General features: G+C 42.1%; 1 protein-coding gene across 6 annotated transcripts in view; it reads left to right on the top strand.

Annotated features, from left to right (window-relative positions):
• Positions 1-22,514, top strand: part of DGKB (diacylglycerol kinase beta) — a 692,138-nt gene that overhangs the window by 145,381 nt on the left and 524,243 nt on the right. For all 6 annotated transcript variants that reach the window (XM_043968094.1, XM_043968091.1, XM_043968093.1 and 3 more), the window contains one exon: positions 21,270-21,346. In XM_043968094.1, coding sequence (XP_043824029.1) covers positions 21,270-21,346 — 77 coding nt within the window. The remainder of the gene's footprint in view (positions 1-21,269; positions 21,347-22,514) is intronic.

Raw genomic sequence — 22,514 nt, 5'->3', positions numbered from 1 at the left:
CTCAAGTACCAATCTTGTCATGACATCTCATTCTCTATTTGTTTGTCCATAATTTTTTCATGCTAGATTGCCCTAAAAGAGAAAAATGAATGACCTAGTGGTGACAATGAGTTAGTGTCAGATACACCTTCCAGTGACAGTGAGACAGCAAGAATCACAGAATGTGAGGAGCAGTAAATTATGGCCCACCTGTGCACACCAACTGTTGGATGGCAGACTGCCAAATGGACAGGTGTTCTAGTATTTTGCTTCACACACAGTTGGTGTTTAACAAATGTTCAGTAATTGCTCTACATTTATTCTCTTCAATAGGGAAATAATGTTTTAAAATATAAAAATATGGAATGAGTAGCTTTGGAAGGCAGTAGGTTTCTCAGCCCTGGAGATTTTGAGGCACAGTGTAAATGTCCCTGGAGAAGTTGTAGAAATTGGAACTGTCTCTGAGGTCCCTTTTACCTGAGAGAGTCTTTGCTTCTGCAATGGAGTGATCCAGCATCCCAACTTTCTCATTACTTTTCCCTCTTTGCTCTCCCACCAAACATTTTCCTGGCATGGGATCTTTGTTCCTTCAAAAATACAACCGGGGCAGCTAGGTGGCACAGTATATAGAGCACTGGCCTTGGATTCAGGAGGACCTGAGTTCACATCCAGCCTCAAACACTTAACACTTACTAGCTGTGTGACCCTGGACAAGTCGCTTAACCCCAATTGCCTCACCAAAAAAACAAACAAACAAACAAACAAAAAATACTACAAGCTAGGGGCAGATAGGTGGTGCATTGGATAAAGCACTGGCCCTGTATTCAGGAGTTCCTGAGTTCAAATCCAGCCTCAAACACTTGAAACTTACTAGGTGTGTGACCCTGGGCAAGTCAAGTAACCCTCATTACCCTGAAAAAAAATGCTGCAACCCAGTTCTTCATACCTGGGCCAGTAGGGGCAGCAGCCACCTTTTCGCTCAGATGCCCATGTCAATACTGAAAGAAGCAAATGAATCTTCCTGGGAAGAGAAGCCAACTGTTCTGATTCCTCAGCTTGCAACTAGTTCTGTTCTTTTCCTTCAAATCTATCCCATTCATGACTTAACTTGGTTTACCTGGTACATCCAAATTCCATTTTTGGAGTCTTTTTTTCTTTGTTTTCCCTTGCAAATGTTCATGCATTAAATCATCTCCTACACCCTAATTAAAACTGATCTTCAGGACCCTGCCTTCAATCAATAAACATTTCTTAAGCACCAACTTGGGGCAGTTAATGGGCACAATAGATAAAGTACATGACCTGGAGTCAGGAATACCTGAGTTCAGATCTGGCCTTAGACATTTACTAGCTGTATGACCCTGGGTAAGTCGCTTAAACCTAGTTTGGCCATCTGTAAGATGACCTGAAGAATGAAATGGCAAATGAGTTCAGTATCTTTGCCAAGAAAACCCCAGATGAGGTTATGAAGGATTGGACACGTCTTAAAAGATGCTAAACTACAAAAGGCCCCTATAACATGTCAATCACTGTACAAAACTCTGGGGATACAAAAAGAGCAAAAGATGGCGCTCATCCTCAAGATCTTATAAGCCAATGAGGAGACACCATGCAAAGAAATAAAACAAGCCCCATACGGGATAAATGGGAAATATTCAATAGAGGGAAGGCACTGGAATTAAGAGGATTTGGGGAAACCTTCCAGTAACAAAAATGGGAATTTATTTGGGACTTAGAGAAATGCAAGGAGGTCAGTAAGCAGAGCAGAGGAGGGAGAGTGCTTCAGGCACGGGCGCCTGCCAGGGAGAATGCCCCAGGCTGAGACATGGAGGGTCTTGCAATGAAACAGCTAGGAGGCCAGTGTCACTGCCTTGTTTCAATAAATCTGGTCTTTGCTTTTGCCCAGACGATAGAATATTGGATTTGGAGTCAGGAAGATTTGAGTTCAAATCCTGATTCAGGCACTTAGTATTTTTATGATGCCAGGCAAGTCACTTAATTTCTCTGAGCCTCGGTTTCTTCATTGCCAAAATGGGAATAATTAAAGCACCTACCCCTCAGGGTCATTGTATAGATCAAATGAAATTCCATATGTAAAGTGCTTTAGAAACTTTAAAATACTGTATAGATGCCAGCTATCATTATTGCTAACTATTGTTTTTTGTTTGTTTGTTTGTTTGTTTTTTCTGGAATCTCTATTGGGGAGCTTCGTTTCAATTTGGGCTTATACCAAACTGTCAATAGGCTGAGAAGCTGGGTAATGAAGTAGAAAGAGTTCTGATCAGCATGTCAGGAGAATATAAGAACAATAACATCATAGATCTAGAGATGAAATATAGCATAAAGAAAAATCTAGGCCAATTCTCTCATTTTACACATTAGGAAGTAGAGTGGAAGTGATAAAGTGACTTGCATAAAGTCCCATAGGGAATGGGCAACACGATTGAGGTCTGAATGACAGCTGAAAAGTATGACAGCAAAGGTTCTGAAGGAGTCCTGGAAAAAGCAGAGACATTGATAAGGATATATGGGAGACAGGCCTTCAATTGCCTCTGTAGGTTTGGGTTCTTCTATAATCAGAACCCTCACCAAATGTGGTTGCACAGGCTCGTCCTTCTACTCAATAACACTTAAGAGAAAGGTTCTTACAGCATCATAGATTGAGAGGTAAGAACGACCTAAAAGTTCTATTCCAACATTCTCATTTTTCCTTTGAGATGCTGAGGCCCAGAGACTAGCCTGGCTAACACAGCTAGAATTTGAACCCTATTCTTCTTTTAAAAAGTCGTATTTTATGTTCCCCAACCACATGTAAAAATTACTTATAAAATTACATGTAAAAAAACTAACATAGGTTACACTGAAGTCCATTTTTAAAACTTTGTGTACCAAATTCTCTCCCTTCCTTCCTCCCCATTGTCCTTCATTGAGAAGGTAAGCAATTCAATATTCCATCATTCACTTCAATATGTCATCATGTAAAACATTTCCATAATAGTCATACTGTGAAAGAAAACATAGATACCCCTCAAAAAACCTCAGTAAAAATAAAATGAAAACAAAAAGACAAAAACAAAACAAAGTATGCTTCAATCTATATTCAGATAGCTCCTTGTTGGGAGGATAATATTTTTCATCATAAGTCCTTTAGAGTTGTCTTGGATCATTGTTTTGCTAAGAATAGCTTAGTCAATCACAGCTGATCATCTTACAGTACTGCTGTTACTTTGTATACAGTACATTTCACTTTGTATCAGCTCATGTAAATCTTTCTAGGTTTTTCTGAGAGCATCCTGCTCATCATTTCTTATAGCACAATAGAGTTCCATAATAATCACGTATCACAGTTTGTTCAGCCATTCCCCAATTTTGGGGCATCCCCTCAATTCCTAATTCTTTGCTACAAAAAAGTGCTTCTATAAATATTTTTGTACATGTGGGTCCTTTTCCTTTTTGTGTTTTACCTCTTTTTGGAGACAGACCTAGTAGTGATATTGTGAGGTCAAAGGTGAACCCCCTTCTTCTGATAATAAATGCAGAATTCCATAACTTCTGCCATTTTCAAATTGGGTATGGTAGTTTGGGGGGGGGAAAGAATGAATTTATTGGGATATTGTTCAGTTGTTTCAGTTGTATCCCAGCTCTTCATGACCCCATTTGGAGTTTCCTTGGCAAAGATACTGCAGTGCTCTGCCATTTCCTTCTCCAGCTCATTTTACAGATGAGGAAACTGAGGCAGACAGGGTTAAGTGGCTTCCCCAGGGTAAAACAGGTAGTAAGTGTCTGAGGTCAGCTTTGAACTCATGAAGATGAATCTTCCTGACTTTAGCCTTGGCGTTCTATCTGCTGTGCCAGCCAGTTGCCCCAAAATGATGAAATGTGTTCCTCAATATTGATGGCATGTTTTATTACCAGAGTCCTCATCAGGTACTAATACTATAATTAGGAAAGCTATCACTCTCTTAAGAAAGGGTATTGGGCAGCTAGATGGCGCAGTGGATAAAGCACCGGCCCTGGATTCAGGAGTACCTGAGTTCAAGTCTGGCCTCAGACACTTACTAGCTGTGTGACCCTGGGCAAGTCACTTAACCCAAATTGCCTCACCAAAAAAAAAAAAAAAAAAAAAAAAAAAAGAGAGGGTATCCCCTGATTTCAGCACTCAAGTAAAAACAAGGTTTTTTTTTTCTTCTCCAGCTCCCTAGCACAAAACAATCCCCAATGATTCTCCAAATTCCCCATGATAAGTCAGAGCTCAGGTCTTTGTCCTCTGGGTAGGAGAGGGAGGCAAAGCAGAGATGACAGGAGTAGGGAGGAAGTCGCTAAGGTACTTGGGTGGATAGAAATGCTCTGAGGCAAAGGCTCAGGGCTGCAGAAAGAAAATGTAAAGACCCGTTATTGGCGGGGCCCAGATTCACCTAACGAGGAAAGGACCCCCAAGGGTTTATTTAGCAAGAACGTTTCAACAAGTGTCTTTAGGTGTCCCAGATAATCCCAAGCTGAAGTCTGGAAATCTAGCCTTCCACTAAAACCCAAGCTGTGACTTACACCTCCTTAGGAGAAAGGAAGGCTGGGCAGACTCGGGCAGTTGTTCTGCACAGTCGAGTAATTATGAATCATCCCAGAGACTTCTGCTCACAGCAGCCATCTCACTCTTCATTTCCTATAAACCAAATGACTGAAGATATATTTAGAAACTATTTCATTACATTTGGCGTCTCCATTGTATTAAAGGGCAACTAAGCATAAAAGGCTGTTCTGACAAATGGAGACTTGAAAGCTGCTCCCCCTGAGAGCCGCTCCAAAGTCCAAGGAGTCCCCAAAGGGTGGCTGTCAGTGGCTGCCAGAAACAATATCAGCAGAGCACAGAGCTCCCCATAAAGATGCAATCGGAGTGAGGATTTGTTGGTGGAAACCCAGTGACCTCATGCCCTGGGGAGCAGACCAGTTAAAGGGGGGAACACAGACTGTTCTGACATCTAAAACAACAACAACAAGTATTTTCTGGTAAAAGAGAGAAATGTAAAGTCTGTTTGTGGGGGAGGGTCAGGTCTTTTGGATATGGGCTTTAGGTGACATTAATTTTTTGGAGGACAGGACACAGGCGATTTTTAATAAATTATTCATATGGTTCTAATGCTAAACTATTTTTATAAAAATGAATTCATGTAGCACGATGGAGAGAGTGGCTGACTATGGTATCAATAAAAGTCATAAATAAAGCAGGATCCGAGGCTGGCCTAAGGGTCAGGAATTCCCTTCCATTCAATCCCACATGTATTTCTGAACTTTTGCTGCTGTGCTACGCATAGGATGCAGTTCTAAGGACAAAGTCAGCTGGGGAAGGTGGAGTCAGTTCCAAGATGTGGAGTATTTGAGATCCTAAGTCAGCAGACTGGTCTGAGCTGACCCAGAAAGCAGGAGTCCCCCTGGGGCTGAAGAGGGGAGGGAGCAGTGAGCTGGCACCTACTGTGCACTAGGTACTGTGCTAAGCACTTTCCAGAGATGCTGTCTTGGTATCACGTGTATGAATGGAGCCCATGCAAAGGAAGAGCGGGAAGTACAACATCCAGGTGAACTCAGCTCTATGCGGGAAGACCCGGTCACATGGACCTTGGAGGGTCTCTGTCTGGACTGGATGGGGTGGGAGAAGTAGGAAGAATCCACAGTCCTCCTGATACTGACTTAAGCAACATCCCACTTAGTCAAGCTGACTGTTGTTTCCAAGGTTAAGTTAATCAGGTGAACAATAGCTGACATTTATACGATCCGTTCTATGTGCCTGTACTGTGCTAAGCACTTGACAAATGTGATCCCATTTGATCCTCACAACAGCCTCCCCATTTTACACATGGAGAAACTGAGGCAAACAAGTACAGTGACGTGCTCAGGGTCACACAGCTAGGAAGTGTTTGAGGTTGGATTTGAACTTGGGTCTTCTTGATTCCAGAAATGACAATCTACCCACTGAGTCACCTAACTGCCCCCAATGAATGCTGTGAATATTGTTGGGACTGGTCCAGGATTCTCCTCTTCTTATCACTCTGATCCTGTCTGGCTAACTGGAAGTCCTTTTGTAAAGCTGAATTACTTATGTAAAGGGGAACTAGGCTATTCCTCCTCTCCCTCCTCCTCCCCCCACTCCTCCCCTTCTCCTTCCTCCTCCTCTTTTTCTTCTTTTTCCTCCTCCTCCTCCTCCTCCTCCCTGTCCCCCTCCTCCTCTACTCTCCTTCCTTCTTCCTCCCTCCTCCTCCTCCCTTTCCCCCTTCTCCCACCTTGTCCTCTTCCTCCCCCCACCTCCTCCTCCTCTTCTTTGGGAGGAGGGGGTGGGGTTTAAAGCTGCATTCCTGTGTTTGTAGGGATGTCACATGGAGGAGAGTGTCCATTTCCTCCATCTGCCTCTAAAGGATAGAACTTAGAACAGTCACTGGAAGCTACAAAGAGGCACATTTAGTCTAGACAAGGAAACGGATGTGGGCTGGAATTTAGGGTCCAACTGATCGTGAGCCGTCCCAAAAGAATGACAAGACTCAGTGACTCAGTTTTCCAAGTTTTATTGCAATACTGTGGGTGACCACTGGGAGAGAAACAGAAAAGTGGAAAGGTCTCTCTCCAGTAGTGAAAGAAAAGACATTTATATTTATAGTCTGGATAAGTTGATTATCAGTCTCATTATAATAATCTCCACCTTAGGGAGGTCCAGGGGAGGGCTCATTCTAATTTGGAGTTACTGGGGTCCTAAGTGAACCCCTGAGGCAATACCTTTCCCCTGGAGGTATGCTTTGGGGTTTATATGTCATAAGGTGAATCTGGAGACAAACTTGGCCCTTTCTGCACATGTCTCTTTCCGATTCCCATGCCCAATTTCAAAAGATCATCAGTTGATGATCTGTCTGTCACTGTTATAGTTAAGGTCTCTATGACCCGACTATTTATGTTCTTGTTATGGGAGCTGATTAATGTGGGCAACAAGGAACTAGGCCTTGACTTGTATTAATGAAGCCTCAAGTCTTAAGTTATCCATTAACTGGGGTCTGAATCCCTTTCAGAACTGGGACCTGTAAGTTATAGCCCCTCTTGGAGCTCAGAACTAAATTAAAGCTAGGCTCTTAGGTTTTTCTATTAACCCCCCTTTTTGCCTCCTACATCAGAAATGACTTTCAAAAACTTCAAGTCGTCCGGTGGCTAAAGGCCCTCTCTTAGGGAATTGTGAGCTAAGCCTCACTGTAGGGTTTTAAGCCAAGGATGGGTAACCCCTTGCTGGGAGAAAGCAAACCCTTTTAGGTATAGCTGAATGGTAGAGAGCTGCTGAGGTCCTAACATGCTATGGTTGTGTGCTTTTCAATTGGGACCCAAAGTGAGGGGTCATTAAAAGGTTTGGGGGGGCAAGAACTTGCCTCAGGGAGTTGGATCTGGCTGCCATGGGCAGCAATGACAGATTCAGGCCCCTCCTTTGTAAATGCTCATTGAGTATCTTATCCTTTGGGGGGGGGGGGCTCTGGAGAATCCGAGATGAGACATTGGATATATTCTGAATGAAATGGTTTTAATTCTGAGTGCAGCTAACTATACCACACACGTGAAAGAATATCATGTGTTTTCTCCTTATACTTTCAGTTAGAATGGGAGGTACTTTGTTCCCTTTGTTTGATGTTCCTATTTTATGGTGAAATCCTCTCAATACTGACGGAGTTCAGGCTTGTGTTTGTTGACTTGACAGAGGCTTGAAGGGCATCTTGGAGCAGGAGGGGCTGGAGAGAGAAAGACTGGTCAGGAGGCTGGGGCACCATTTCTGGCAGGTGGGCATGAGGCTGTGGGCAAGGTTGGTGTCGGTCCTGGTCCCACATACAGGAGGGAGAGGGAGAGAGACAGAGACAGAGAGAAGACAAGTCATTTCACAAGGCTTGGGAACTCATTGAATGTGCCTGCATGTAGGATGATGCTATGAAAAAATAAAAGGAGTGGAGTCAGAGGGAACAGGTTTTAAGGGAAAATAAGAAATTTGATTTTATCCATGTGGACTTGAAGCTGCTGGTGGGAGATTCTGGAGCAGATGCCCTGTAGGAGTTGGAAGTGTGAGTACAAATCTTAGGAGACAGGCCAGGATTGGAAATAAAGACTTGGGAATCAGCTGTGGTGAGATGAAAACCCTCAATGTCTCTCTATTTAAAACCTTGTCAAATAAAATGCCTCTGCCTGACTTTTTAAGGATCTCCCTAATCTCTTCTGTTCTCTCCCATTATCCTTTCTGACTCAAAGTACTGATCAGCTCGATAGTCCAGTGTATAGAGATCTGGGGTCAGGAAGACCAGAGTTTGAATCTGATCACAGACACTTATTAACTGTGTGACCCTGGAAAAGTCACTTAACCTTTTATTTGCCTCATTTTTCTCATCTGTAAAATGAGGATATTGATAGCACCTACTTCTCAGGTGTTGTGAGCACTCAGTGAGACAATAAATTCAAAGTGCTTTGCAAATCTTAAATTATTATTTGGAAATGGTAACAATGATGATAATGATAAGGATGGTGGTGGCATTCTCTGTCTCCCTCTCACTGTCCTGGTCTGCCTTCTCACTCTGTTCCCTAATTTGACAACGGTCTACATTTTGCCAGCCAGAACTGAACCCAAACAGAGCCCAGTGGAGTTATTGTCATCTTAGGCCTAGCTATGACACATCTCAAGTTCAGCCCACGGGTACATGGGTTTTTGTGGCTGTCATGTGAAGATAGGGACCTGTGTGAATGTTCTAGACAGACAGTTAACACCTACACATCCTTACTGAAGTCCAGTGTTCTAGAAGCATAGAAGTCATGATCCCTGCCAACCAAGACCTGCTCCTCTAATTTGGAAATAAACAAATAGCCATTGATATTTGAAATGGAAATGATTGAAAATTAATATTGTACCATGAATGTCACATCCTCTTGTTCAAACATTTGATTTCACAATGAAATTTAAATAAAAAATCAGAGACAGAAGAGAATATGCAGACATTAGGATGCATGATTTATTGATAGGAAATTTTTTAATTCCACAAAAAATTTCACATTAAATCATTCTGATTTTCTTCTTGATGGGTTAGAAAAATTTATTAAAAGTGACTATCCCATGATAACAAATTATGACAATTCGTGACCCATCTCTGAAATCAAACTTTGGCCTCTCCTCAAGATAGAGGCTACTTTGGACAGTTCTAGGTACCACATATCAGGAAAGACATTGAGAGGCCAAAGATCATTGATAAGAGAGTCACCAAGTGATAGACTGGAGACCCTGCTATGTGAGGATCAGCTGAAGCTATCTGCTTATTTAGATTGAAAAGGAAAAGACTGAAGGGGATTCTGAAAAACAAACACACACACAAACCCACACACAAACACAGACACACACACATGATGAGAGAGGGTGAATTTGCACTGCTCAGGTCTTCTGTTCTCCATGTTAAATATCTCAAGTTTCTTATATGCATGTAACTTATATGTGTACAAGATAGCATGTTTTATATAAGTATATATTTGTATACATACCCACATATATGTACACAGACACACACAGATATATAAATAGATATAGATATAGATATATAGATAGATAGACACACACATACCTATAGAGAGAGAGAAGGAAAGAGAGACACAGAGACAGAGACAGAGGGCAATGAGAGCCATGGGAAAGAAGGGCCAGACTGGTTACCCTTGACCCAAGTAGGCAGAACCTAGAATAATGGGTAGAAGGGGCCAAGAGGCCGATTTCCTTCCTTTCAATGTTGAGAAGAGCTTGCTCACCGAGCTGCCCCAAAGCTGAAGCCCAAGGGGGAGGGAGATTCCTTTTCCATTTCCAGTCCCAAAGTCCTCAGTGTCCACTCCAGTTTGTTGCTCCTGCCCAGGGCCTGCATTTACATAGTGACTGAGAGGAAAGCTGTTCTGATTGCATAATTTCTCAGACAAAACGTATCTATCGAAGAATGATCACTTCCAGTCACACAAGGCAACTGCCACTGTCCTTAATGCAGTGATCTGTCTCCTGTTCACCTGCTGTGCACTGTCATGAAGATGATGGAAAATTGTGATAGAAGATGCCCTGATCCTGGCTGGGTCCCCACAGTTTGGGGTCCATCTCTGCACAGAGGAGGTCCTGTGTACCAGCCTGCTTGCCTCTGGCCATTTCTTTGAAGAAGCTACATTCTTAGAGGGGTGCTCCATGGGTGTCTAGGACAAACAATGGAAATGAATGGAATCAGTCATTCATCATTAGCCCTGCTCCCAGATCACTGGCAAGTCACTTAATCTCTGTTCGCCTCATTTCACTCATCTGAAAAATGGGGATAATAGTAGAACCTACATTCCAGGGTTGTTGTGAGGGTCAAAAGAGAAAATATTTGTAAATCTATTAGAATAGTGCCTGGCATGTAGCAGGGCCTGATAAATTACAATCTCCTAAGAGACTTAAATTAGAGAAAATAATAAAGCAGGAGGTGCAATGTATAGAGTGCTGGGCTGGGAGTCAGGAAGACTCATCTTTCTGAGTTCAAAAGTAGCCACAGACACTTCCTAGCTGTGTGACCCTGAAAAAGTCACTTAACTCTATTTGCCTCAGTTTCCTCATCTGTAAAATGAGCTGGAGAAGTAAATAGAAAACAACTCCATTATCTTTGCCAAAAACCCCAAAAACAAACAAAAAAAGGAAAACAAACAAAAAAACAAATGGAATCATGAAGAATCAGATAGTATGAAAACAAACTGAACAAAAATGCTTATATTTCAAGTCCCTTGAGAATGAATTGGTATTGTGCTAGAATTAAAGATTCAAAACTGTGATAAAATAATGGGATTTAGCAGATACTCAAAGGCCCACCTGGAGATAAATCTTAATTGACTGAATTAAGTGAGAGTGATTGACTGCTGATGAGCCTACTTCAGGTTAACTAGATTGTAAGCACACCTGGCTGGCCCTTAAGAAGGGATTGTTCTCAGAAGCTAACTCAGTTGGAGATCACCTTCAAGTCCAGCGAACCAATGGATTTGGATGATGCCAACCAATCAGCTTCAAGCAGTGTGTAAGGACCTCCTATGCTCTGGACCTATAAAAAGCTTCCACACTCAGTTTTCTGGGGAGTTCATGGTTGAAGCAGACTGGTGGCAGAGGACTTGAGGAAGAACCCGACTAGGCTAAAACTCCAGGCTAGATAGGCCTTTTCTTAACTTTCTGAACTCCATGTGAATACCTGGTATGCTTTAATAAATGCTTAATGCTCAAAGACTGGCGCTAAAGCTTCTAATTTAAGGCAACCACACATTTAGATTTTAAACGACACAGGTTTGTTCTCTGCAGCTAAAGAAAGGGAAGTAGGGCAACAATTCCATTTTCTTAAAACTGAAAGTTTTTCAGTAAACCAACCTGAAGTCTTCCAAGAGAGGAACGTTGGCCAAGAGATGTTTGTTTTGTCCCTGTGACTTAGAAGGGTTCTCCAGGCATGATTTTTAAAACCCAGGTGTACATATTTCCATAAGCGTAGAAATGGCCCTAAGGCACTTTTCTTCTCTGAGAATAGATCTGCATTTTGAATCAAAACTCCACGAGCCTTTACAAACACATAAGCAGAGCTGGGCTGCTGCCTCTCACATCTGATTCACCCAACCTCAGACTGGGATCAGGAGGTGGAGCTTTGTCCGTTGCAGTTGGCTACAATTTTCCTTCATCTTCCTGTTCACCTGGTGTTGCAACGTATGATGTTACTTGCTCCCTTTTTGGTAAGCACCAATTAATCTATGCCTGACATTGGGGTTAGTGTGCAGTAAATATGTGGGGATATGGTAACTAATGAGGATTAACCCGAGAGAAGACTTTGGACTGGAACCACGAATTGTTGTTTGTCCTTAGTCCTCAGAGAGGACCTTGACATTGGTGATCTCATGACTTGCAGTGAATTGGATTTTTAAATGAGGGAGGGCAGTGGAAACAGGAAAATTAAATGTTGGTAGAGAGGAAGAGAGAACCCAAAAGGCCTTTTGTCCATTTAATGTAACTGTATGCACATTGTATGTCTTTCATGGGTTTAGAGATTTAGAGGCAGAAGGCAACTGTGTGGGGATGCTGTCTGACCCTCTCACTTAAAGATGAGAAAACCCAGACCGGGAGAGAGGAAGTCACAGGTCAAAGGTCACACAATTCTTAAACAGCAGAGCCTGTGCTCCTGACCTTATGCCAAGGGCTTCTTCCCCTAAACTCCTTGTGGTTTTCTTTATGTGGTCTTGAAATGGAACATGTGGTCACTACATTGTGAAGTTTAAAATAAAAAGTCAGAAAATAATTGCAGGGCATACAAAGTGGAGGAGACAGCTTTAACTATCTGCTTTCAAGCACTTGCCTCCTTGTTTTTCAATGCTTTGCTTGGTTTTAACAAGTAACACACATCACAGGATTTTCTCATGGGAGAAAAATGATGTCAATCATTTCCATTCATAGTAGCAGAGATTTGGCCACTAGCTTTTCACAGAACACCAGGATGGAGAAACAGGGATGGTCTGCACATTGTTAGGTTAATAAAATTATATGTTGAAGGGAGAAAGGGGTAATTTCTTACTCTTAGTATCACGTAGACTAGCGATCACTTCCCAGATATCACCAGGACACCCAAATACAAACATATCACTTTGTTTCAACTATTTTCCAAATAAAATTATTTAGTGATTCTTAGGATCGTGTCTAGTGCTAGATGGGAAATTAGACACCATCTAGCCCAATACTTGTTTTACAAAGGAAAAAACTGAGGCCCAGAGAGGTTAGCACTTGCCCTAGGTCACTCGTGGCAAAGTTGGGAGCTGAACTTGGGTCTTCTGGCTCCCAATTCAGTGCTCTTTTCTCTAGAGGACTTGCTATCTAATTTAATTCAATTAAGTTGTTCAAGTAAGTGAGCAATATATGCAAGGCACTGGACCAGGTGCTGGGGATACCCAAAACACCAGGAAAATCAGCCCTTTCTCCCCCAGAAGACTTTCTCCTAAAGAAATTAGGTATCTAAGGTGGGGGAAGGATTGCAGGAGAGAAATACAGAGATGATGGAATGAGGTCCTGAAGGAAGCAAGAGGGAATGGGCTCATGGGCATTAATGGGAAGAAAGGCTTTGCCCAAGAAGATGACCATGTTCTCCTCTGAGCCACAAGCAAAGAGGAGGGCTGGGGAAGACATGGCTTGGGGAGAGTAGGAAGTTCCTGATGAGCAGCTCAGTCTTGATTTATTGAGGATCTTTGGGGGCTGCAGCATTCTGGGACCTGTCACTCTAGGAAGAAATGATGGTCTTCTGTGGGTATAGAAACAACTTTTATTTTTCCTTTTAATGGTGAGTCCACTGGCTTTGGGAGAATATTTTGTACCTCAGGCACTGTAATGGTACTGAGCCAGGATGCACCCTCAGAGTTTAGGGGGAATATGATGGGTCATCTCTTCTGTCAATCTCTGATTTCTTTCACACTTGTACATGTATGCTCTTTCCATTTCTTTCCACAGCATTAGTCAGAACCGTATTTATAAGTTGTTCTTAAAAAGAATTATTCTTTGGATAATTTCACAATGCATTGCTTCACTGTATATATTCTCATCAACCCTCATGCCTTCTTGAGGAGGACCAAATGTAGTTTTATTCCAAGAATCTATTCCATCTTCACCAAGAAACACTAACAGCACAATTCTCCTTCACACAGCTGCATCCTAGAATAAGTGAGCCAGCCCTTTTAGATTATTTAGAAAAGCACAAGTGAGAGTTTAAATGCTTCACAGACAAAAAGGGTTTAGAGTTATCAAGTGCTATAGATTTTTCTGTTCTCTTTTCCCATACCATCCTGCCTCCAATGAGAGAATAAATAATGAGAGGCAACATTTATGTAGACATGCATAACTCAGCACCTCCATGTGGGAAATATGATATTTTATTTCCTTTGTATGTGCCCTTATTCCTTTTATAGATTAATAAATTGAGCCCCAGAGGAATGAGATGACTTGCTCTGGTCTCTGATGGCTAATCAGTGTCCAAAGTGGGATCTGATCATTGCAGTCTTCCTGACTCCAAGACCATTAGCACTTCACCATGTTACATTGCTTATCTTAGAACCACATTCTATTGCCTGTGTGGGTCCTTGCCTCTGTTTCTCACTCTGAAGAGGCTTTACTCACAGTTTTACAATGGATAAGCAAATAAAGGTTGGGAATGACACATCAAAATACTAGATATGAAACACAAGAAAAATAATAAAATCGAATAATTATTGTTTATCCCCAATATTTATACTGGAGGAAAAGTAAGTGTAAATATCGGAGGTTAAGGTTGAGAGATTGAGACTTTAGAAGGGGTGGTCCAAGGGACATTTGAGGGCACTTCCAGGAGTTAGTGGCTTTGATATTGAAGGAATGAATTAAAATGTATTTGTTAAACAACCACTATGTGCCAGATTCTATGCTCATTAGGAGAATTAGGGAGCCCTTTCTTCAAAGGAATTCCTATGCTGGTAGGAGAGACAATGCACATTTGGTAGTGGTGGCCAGGGAGAGTATGGTCACAGGAAAATCAGCCATGTGTCTTTTCCACCAGGAATAAAGGGAGCTTGGCAATATTAGTCACTGATTACTAAGCTTATAGCATGAAAACAGTGGCATGCTCCACTGGTCTGAGCTGGACTGTATAATTATAGTTGAGAGATGATAGATAATATTAATCACTTCACCTAGTGAGTTCAATCTGAAAGTTTCAAGGTTAATAGGTTAACTCTTACTATCTTCCATTCTCCCCAAGTACTAGGGACATTTGCTTCTGCCGTTGTTTGTGTGTGTGTGTGTGGGGGGGGGCATGCTGATCCAGGTGGGAAGAAGTATTACAGGGAAGGGTAGGTAATAATGCAATTTAGAAGAGATGGTCATGAATTTAAAGGTATTCAGAACCATAAATTTTAAACTCTTTTCCTTAAAAGACCCAGGTTTTCTATCAATTGGTTCTTGACTTTATTTTGGTGAAGGGTTTCAAGTAGAGACCAGTCAGTCGTCCATGTCTCACTGGTATTGGGAATATTATTTATATCTGCAGTCAAAGTCTTTGTGATACCTGATGAAAGTACTTTAAATGTGGGAGCATTTTAGGGCAACTTGGTCAATGATTAGTAGGCTTCCGCCAGTCACGGACGACCATGGATCAGCGCCTTGAAGAGCCACAGACCACAGTGTGGCTGTGCGTGTTGTATCTACCCCATGAGGAGTAGCTGGAGTGTCTTCTCCAGGGTGCTGGCCTGGGTGGATCTATATGGAGAACAAACTGTTGCCCATGCAGCAGGTTTTCCCTCTCTGTGACATTGGTGTATCCAAAGGAAAGGCAGAGCCAATACAGTTTGGCACCAGTGCCACCGCAGGAGTTGCCAGAGGGATGTGATGTCCAACATCCAATTGCCTAAGGGACTCCAACTCCTGATTTTTCCTTGGGGTTAACTTCCGAAATCTTTCCCATATATGGGTATAGCCACAAGGCAGCAGAGGTTTAAAATCAGGGTTTCCTTCCCCTAGGCGAGTTGCCTGCCAAGGCTGACAAGCCCCACCTGCCGGAAGCAACTGGTTTTAAGGGGCCAGTGACTTGCTTTTGCCCCTTCTCCTTTTAGTGGAAACAGTTCCACCACGAGCAGGAGTTGGGCTTCGGTTGTCAGAGGCTATTTGAGATGCAGGCTATTGGAGCATTTTATAGAGAGTGGGAGCTTATCCCCACTCCCACCCTGGCATGACAAACCTTTGGGACCGGTCAATGATTACCTAATCAATTATGAGTTTATCTTTATGTCCCTGAGGGTTCTTGAAACATGTTTTGGTTCTCAGCTAATTGTGCTATTTCTTACAGATGCATACACACACACACACACACACACACACACACACACACATATATATATATATATATATACACACACACACATATATGAGCTATATATAAGATGTATGTGTATACACATATATGTATATATACATACATATCTATTGAAGAATTACTGATAGAAAATTTGTAGCAATTAAAACAATTCTGAGGCATCACCTCACACCTATCAGAGTCGTAAATATAACAAAAAAAGAAAATATTGGATATTGAAGGGGATGTGGGAAAACTGGGATGCTAATTGTTGGTAGAGTTGTGAACTGATCCAACCATTCTGGAGAACAATTTGGAACTATCCCAAAGGACTCTCAAACTGTGAATATCTTTTGATCCAGCAATACCACCACTAGGTTTATATCCCAAAGACATCCCCAAAAAAGGAAAAAAGACCTATTTGTACAAAAATATTTACAGTAGTTCTTTTGTGGTGGCTTCCAATTGGAAATTAAAGGAATGCTCATCAATAGGGGAATGGCTAAACAAGCTGTGGTATATGATGGTGATGGAATATCATTGTACTATAAGAAATGACAAGCAGGATGATTTCAGAAAGGCCTGTAAAGACTCGTATAAACTGATATATAGTGAAGTGAGCAGAACTAAGAGAATTTTGCGCACATTGACAACAATATTGTTTGATGAAGAACTGTGAATGACTTAACTATTCTCGGCAATACAAACATTCACGACAATCCCAAAGGACTATGGATGAAACATACTATCCACCTCCAAAGAAAGAACTGATATTGATGGAACACAAACTATAATGATGATATTTAAAAGCTCTACTAGAATAATAACTAACATGTATAGCACTTACTTGAATAACAGCAACCAATATTTATAGCACCTACTATAATAATGATATTTACAGCTTTACTAGAATTTAGAGCAGTTACTACAATAATGATAACTTATATTTATAGCATCTACTAGGACAATATCAACTAATATTTATAGCACCTATTAGAATAACTAATGTTTATATCACCTACTAGAATAATATCAATTAATATTTGTAGTACCTACTTTAGTAATAACTAATATTATAGTACCTACTGAAATAACTAACATCACACCTACTAGATAACAATAATATTGACAACTAGTATTTATAGCATCTATTAGAATAATAACATTGTCAATAACTAACACTTAAGTACCCATTAGAATAATAATAACAACATCAACAATAATCAATATTTGTGGTGCCTGTGATGGGCCAGGGATGGTGCTAAGCATTTTTCAAATATTTGCTCATTTCATCTTCACAGTTGTCCTTGGAAGTAGGTACTATAATTATCCCCATTTTACAGATGAGGAAACTGAGGCAGGCAAAGGTTATTATTGTTGTTCATCCTTCATTTTCAACGCAGGCCAATGGTGATGTCATGACTCACACGTGAATTGGATTTAAGTGAGTCAGAGTTGCACAAAGTCTTTAGCCTCATTCTTCCAGAGTCATTGGAGTCCAGTGGCAAGACAAAACTCAAGACCACTGGTGATGGCCCATGATATAGTGAATGACCTTGGTGTCCTCAGTGTCTGACCAAGCTCCAAATGCTCCACAACTCCTGCTTCAGGCACCTTCATGGACCTTGGAACAGAGTGTTGTCATCTGCCCTTTCCATCAGGGGAAGCCCTCACATGGTTAGGGAAGACACCCCCCAACTCACCCGCAAGTTTGAGGCTCGTCAGATACTCTCAACCTGGTTTAGCTTGTCCCCGAGATGGTTTTACTGGGGTGTGGCCCCTGAGCATACTATAGCTTCCTGGACCCTTAGGTGAGAGTTGGGTGAATCAGGTGGACACCAGAGATGGATGAGCAGCATCATTGTTATGAATATGGGAAGTGTGGCTCAGACTACTGGTGACCCTTCCACCCCTAAGTCTCTGCTACTTCAGTTGCTAGTGATGGGAGGTAGAGATTGAGGTACATTTCCAGCAGGTGAAAGTTTGGTCTGAGAGACCTTTTTCCTCCACTCTCCAATAATCACTTAACATTTTATTTCCTTTGCCTATTCAGTGAACGTTTGCCTTAAGACTCATAGGCATACAACTTAATGGATTACGACCATCTCTGAATAAATCAATATGTGGCTTCCCCCAGAACACTGGAGAGAAGAAAGCAGCCTTCAGAGGCTGCGGCATTTGACTAATAGTGACTTGGTGCGAGAAAACATGTAGGTTATTTATTTATTTCCTTGTCCAGATATGAGGTGTTAAAGTTGAGAGCTCCCAAAAGCAAAAGTCTCTCCACTGATGTTGATAAGCAATCTCTGTATTTTATAATCTTAGAGAAATGCCTAGGATACTGAGTAGTTGAATGACTTGGCAGGTGTCACATGATCTGGGGTAGAAATAGGACTTCAACCCAGATTTTCCCAGCTACAGGATTAACCAGTATACTACTGTACTGCCTCTTGTGAAGGATATCATACATGAAATAAATGAAGGGAAAATGAGATGGACTATTCATTACATGAAGCTAAGGGATGACTCATGGACAGAGTCAGTGAATGCAGATGGGCAAACAGAGAATTTTGCAAAACCCTGGAAAAAGGAATCTTAACCCTTTGTGTGTCCTGGACCCATTGACTAGCCCAGTGAAGCCTATGGACTCCTCAAAATTATGTTTTAAAATTCATAAAATAAAAAAGAAACCAATTGTACAAAATGAAATAAACATGCAAATACTTTTTCCTATGCAAGATCATGGACACCCTGAAATCCATCCATAGACCCCAGGTTAAAATCAATGACCTCAAGAAAGTCCCATGGAACATTGAGTGGGTTCTCTAGTGGAGACCAGTGGAAGGACCTGGGCATGCATCCCACAGGATGGAAGAGTGTGAAGGTCCATGACCTGTACCCTGGGACAGAGAGGCCAGGTGGACCAGATGCTGGACTACTGGGGGAAGTTTCTCTTCAGGAGAGGTTGGCCAATTGAAGACTGTGGATGGAAGAAAGCTAATGAAGCACCATGGATGTGTGGGTTGGTCAGTGAGACTGTGGGAGGTGATTTCACTTCCCTTGGTAAGGCAAGAATCCACCTCTGCCTCTTCCATACTAGGAAATTGAAAAGGCCCCTTAGTCCTTTTACTGCCAGAAGACTTGGCTGTAATAAGGGCTGATGCTATTTATCAGCTGAAATGAGTCGCCGTGTACTTCCCATGCTACTTGGGAGGGGACATTTATCTTCTCCTTTCAGCGGTTTTCTAAGTGACTAAATTATTGATGTGTAAGAGACCAACCTCCCAGAGACTGGATATTATATGCTTCAGGAAATCCCTGATGAGCTGGTGTCTAATGGATAGAGTTCTTAACTTCCCAGCAGGATTTCTCAGCTCTGAGCTCAGGTCTAGACCTGGGAGAATTCCTGGTTTAGACACTCCCTCTAGCTATGAGTCCAGCCATTCCTTCTCAGAGGGTTTGCTTTGTCAGAGAAGAACCAGTGACCTGTCCTGTGTTACACAGCCTTTTGTTGTCATTCAGTGACACACACCTAGCACATAGCCAAGAAAGGAGCCACCACACATGGTTATTCTACATTTTTTCCATTAAAAATCATTGCATTCAAGTGCTATCGAGTAGAAAGAAATCAAAAGCTGAGTTCTTTATACCTGGAAAATTTCCAGTTGAAGGATCAAAAGCTACATATTTGTCCCTGCTAAAAATTTCCTGAAGATGGATTTATGATAGATGGCATCTCTAACCTGGTCACTCCCATGGATTAAAAGCCTTTTATGACTTCCTGTTCAGGATAAAATAAAAAGTTTTTGTGGTGTCATTCGAGGCCTTCTACAAATCTAGCTCATTTCCCTTTCTGGGTTTACTTTACATTAAGGCCCAGCATGGGCTCTCTATTCCATCTCACTGGACTCCCCAGACTGGGGTTCTGTCTCCCACTGTCTGCATTTGCATAAGATCCCCCCAGGCCTTCCATAGAAATGCTCTCCCCATCTGTGTTCTTCAGGGCACAAAGCAATCTAACCCTGTTGTGAAATCTTTCCTGATCTCCTCACTCTGTTCCTGAAATTACCTTTCTTTATCTGTGCATATGTTGTATCTTCGAGTCCCCTGGTAAACTGCAAACTTTGTTGTTCAGTTGCGTCTGACTCAGTGATCCTGTGGAAAACCATGTCCGGGGGTGTCCTTGGCAAAGATACTGGGGAAGTTTGTCATTTTCTTCTCTAGTGGAGTAAGGCAAATAGGGTTTAAGTGACTTGCCCAGGGTCACACAGCTGGGAAGCGTCTCATGTTCCATTTTAACTTGAGTCTCCTTGAGTCCCGGCCCAGCATTCTATCCATTGTGCCACCTATCTACTTCTGCACTGGAGGCCACTTGGCCTGTGTTAGTGGTTTACAGGTAGATCGTTCTAGTCTCTCACATTTATACCAGTTCTTGCAAATGAGGCTTAAAATTGTTTGAATTGAATGAAAACAATGTAGGATCATAGATTGAAACCTGGAAGAGAACATAGAGTTAACAAGCTCACAGACCTCCTCTCCCTTATTCATGGATGAGTGGCCCTGGGGTCTATTAGGGTTAGAGACCTGCTGACCCAGCAGGACCCTCTCCTTCTTTTCCTTGATGAGGAAACTGAGGCCAGGCATGTGACTTACCAAAGGTCACCCAGGGAACAGAGCTGGGATTGGGATCCAGGCCCTTTCATTCCAAATCTCTCTCTGTTCCTGGCCCATTACCTGATTATCTTATGGCCTTTCTCTGCAGTGAACTGGTATCATTCAGTCCCTCACATTTATATCAGTTCTCATTTTTAAAGCTCTGGGAATATGTTTTGCATGACTTCACGTGTATAATTGATGTCATGTGGCTTGGCTTCTCAGAGATGGAGGGAGGGGTGAATTTGGAACTCAAAATTGAAAAGGAAAAGAAAGTTCAAACTTAATTCATTAAAATGTGGAAATAATAAGGCTGTGAGAATACTATAATCCCATAAAGCCTTTATTTTCTCTCTTCTCTGAATGCTTTGTTTTACTTTATGTTACAATTTAAAGAATGTTGAAATCTATTTGCAGCCTCTGTGTGTGTGTGTGTGTGTGTGTGTGTGTGTGTGTGAGCGCGCGCGTGTTCATTTTCTTTGGTATCTCTTTTTGTTGATTGGCAGGAGTGGGCAGATGTTCTCTGTACTCTGGTTGCACATAATCTCCTTGAGGACAGTGATTATTGGGTTTTTGTTTCAATATTCACCACATAATGCCCTGTGTCTTGCACATAGTAGGTGTTTAATCAATGTTCATTGATTTGAGGGAGAAAAAAAAAAAGAAGGGTTGCCATGAACAGACCTTTGTATTCCTTGGTGTAATCTGCTGTAGCCCTGTGGAACTAAAGAATCACATTAATGTATTGTCTTTTCTCTGCAGATTCTACGAAAAAAATTAAGGATGTCCTGGGAGAATTCCATGGTAATGGTGTACTAGCCAAGTATAATCCAGAGGGGGTAAGACTGCTTTTTTTCTTTTTCCATTCAGTGTGCTTTCATAACTTTTTGGCCTGGTTGTCATGCAAATTATGTAAATTTAATTCAAATGCTGTGAAGGAATCTTACAAAAGTGGTTACCCAGACTTTCCCAGAAGACCTCCAGCTCCCCCTCTTAGAGGTGGTCCATCCTTCTTGGGGACACTTCTGATTGTTAGCACCCATATCCCACCCCAATCTTCTCTCCTCCTGGCTGCATATCCCGGCTTCCTTCCTTGGACCCTTGTGTGGTGTGGTCTCTGACCCCTTCACCTTCCCATCACCTTGGTTGAGGTTCCAGAGTCCTGGCCCAGAAGTAGGCACTGGGGTGGTACCCAATGGGTGGATGGATGGATGGATGATGGTGAAGGGACTGACCAGTGAGAGAAGATGGGGCTGGGCCAGGCTGAGGGCCCAGGACATGGGAGGGGCACAGGGAGCAGAGGGTAAACATCCCAAGCCTGTCCAGTTGGTAAGCTGAGGTAGATACCTGTTGCCCTGGCTTCCGTTAAGGCCCAGTTCCAAGGCCTCCCTCTGCAGGCATCCTTGTCCCACACAATCCCCTCCCTCCACATGCTCATCCGCATCCTCTGTGCGTCCTGTATGGATGTGGCCAGATACAGATCATTTCCTCTATTAGAATGGAAGCTCATAGGGGCAGCCAGCCACTTTCCTCTCCATTTCTGTCACTGGCACAGAACACCATTCTTGGCACATAGATGCTTGTTGATTGACTTCTTGATTTTTTGGAGCTATTCTTCCATAGTACCCACACTTCTTGAAGAACAGGGGTGCCTGCTCCCTATGATGACCTCGCCACAAATAAGGGTAGTTCTGTTTCATTAGGAAGGCATTCTTTACTATTGTGCTGTAAGAAATGATGAGCAGGAGGAGTTCAGAGAAACCTGGAGGGTCTTACATGAGCTGATGATGAGTGAGATGAGCAGAACCAGAAGAACATTGTACACAGTATCATCAACATTGAGTGTTGACCTACTGTGATGGACTATATTCTTCTCACCAATGCAATAGTACAGAAGAGTTCCAGGGAACTCATGATAGAAGAGGATCTCCAAATCCAAGAAAAAAAAAAAAACTGTGGAGTATAGATGCTGATTGAACCATACTATTTCTTTTGTTTTGGGTGCTG

This window comes from Dromiciops gliroides, chromosome 5 (genome assembly GCF_019393635.1).
Source record: "Dromiciops gliroides isolate mDroGli1 chromosome 5, mDroGli1.pri, whole genome shotgun sequence".
In the NCBI taxonomy this organism is placed as follows: Eukaryota; Metazoa; Chordata; class Mammalia; order Microbiotheria; family Microbiotheriidae; genus Dromiciops; species Dromiciops gliroides.
Note: the sequence above shows the minus strand (reverse complement) of the source record. Positions and strands in the feature narration are given on the sequence as shown.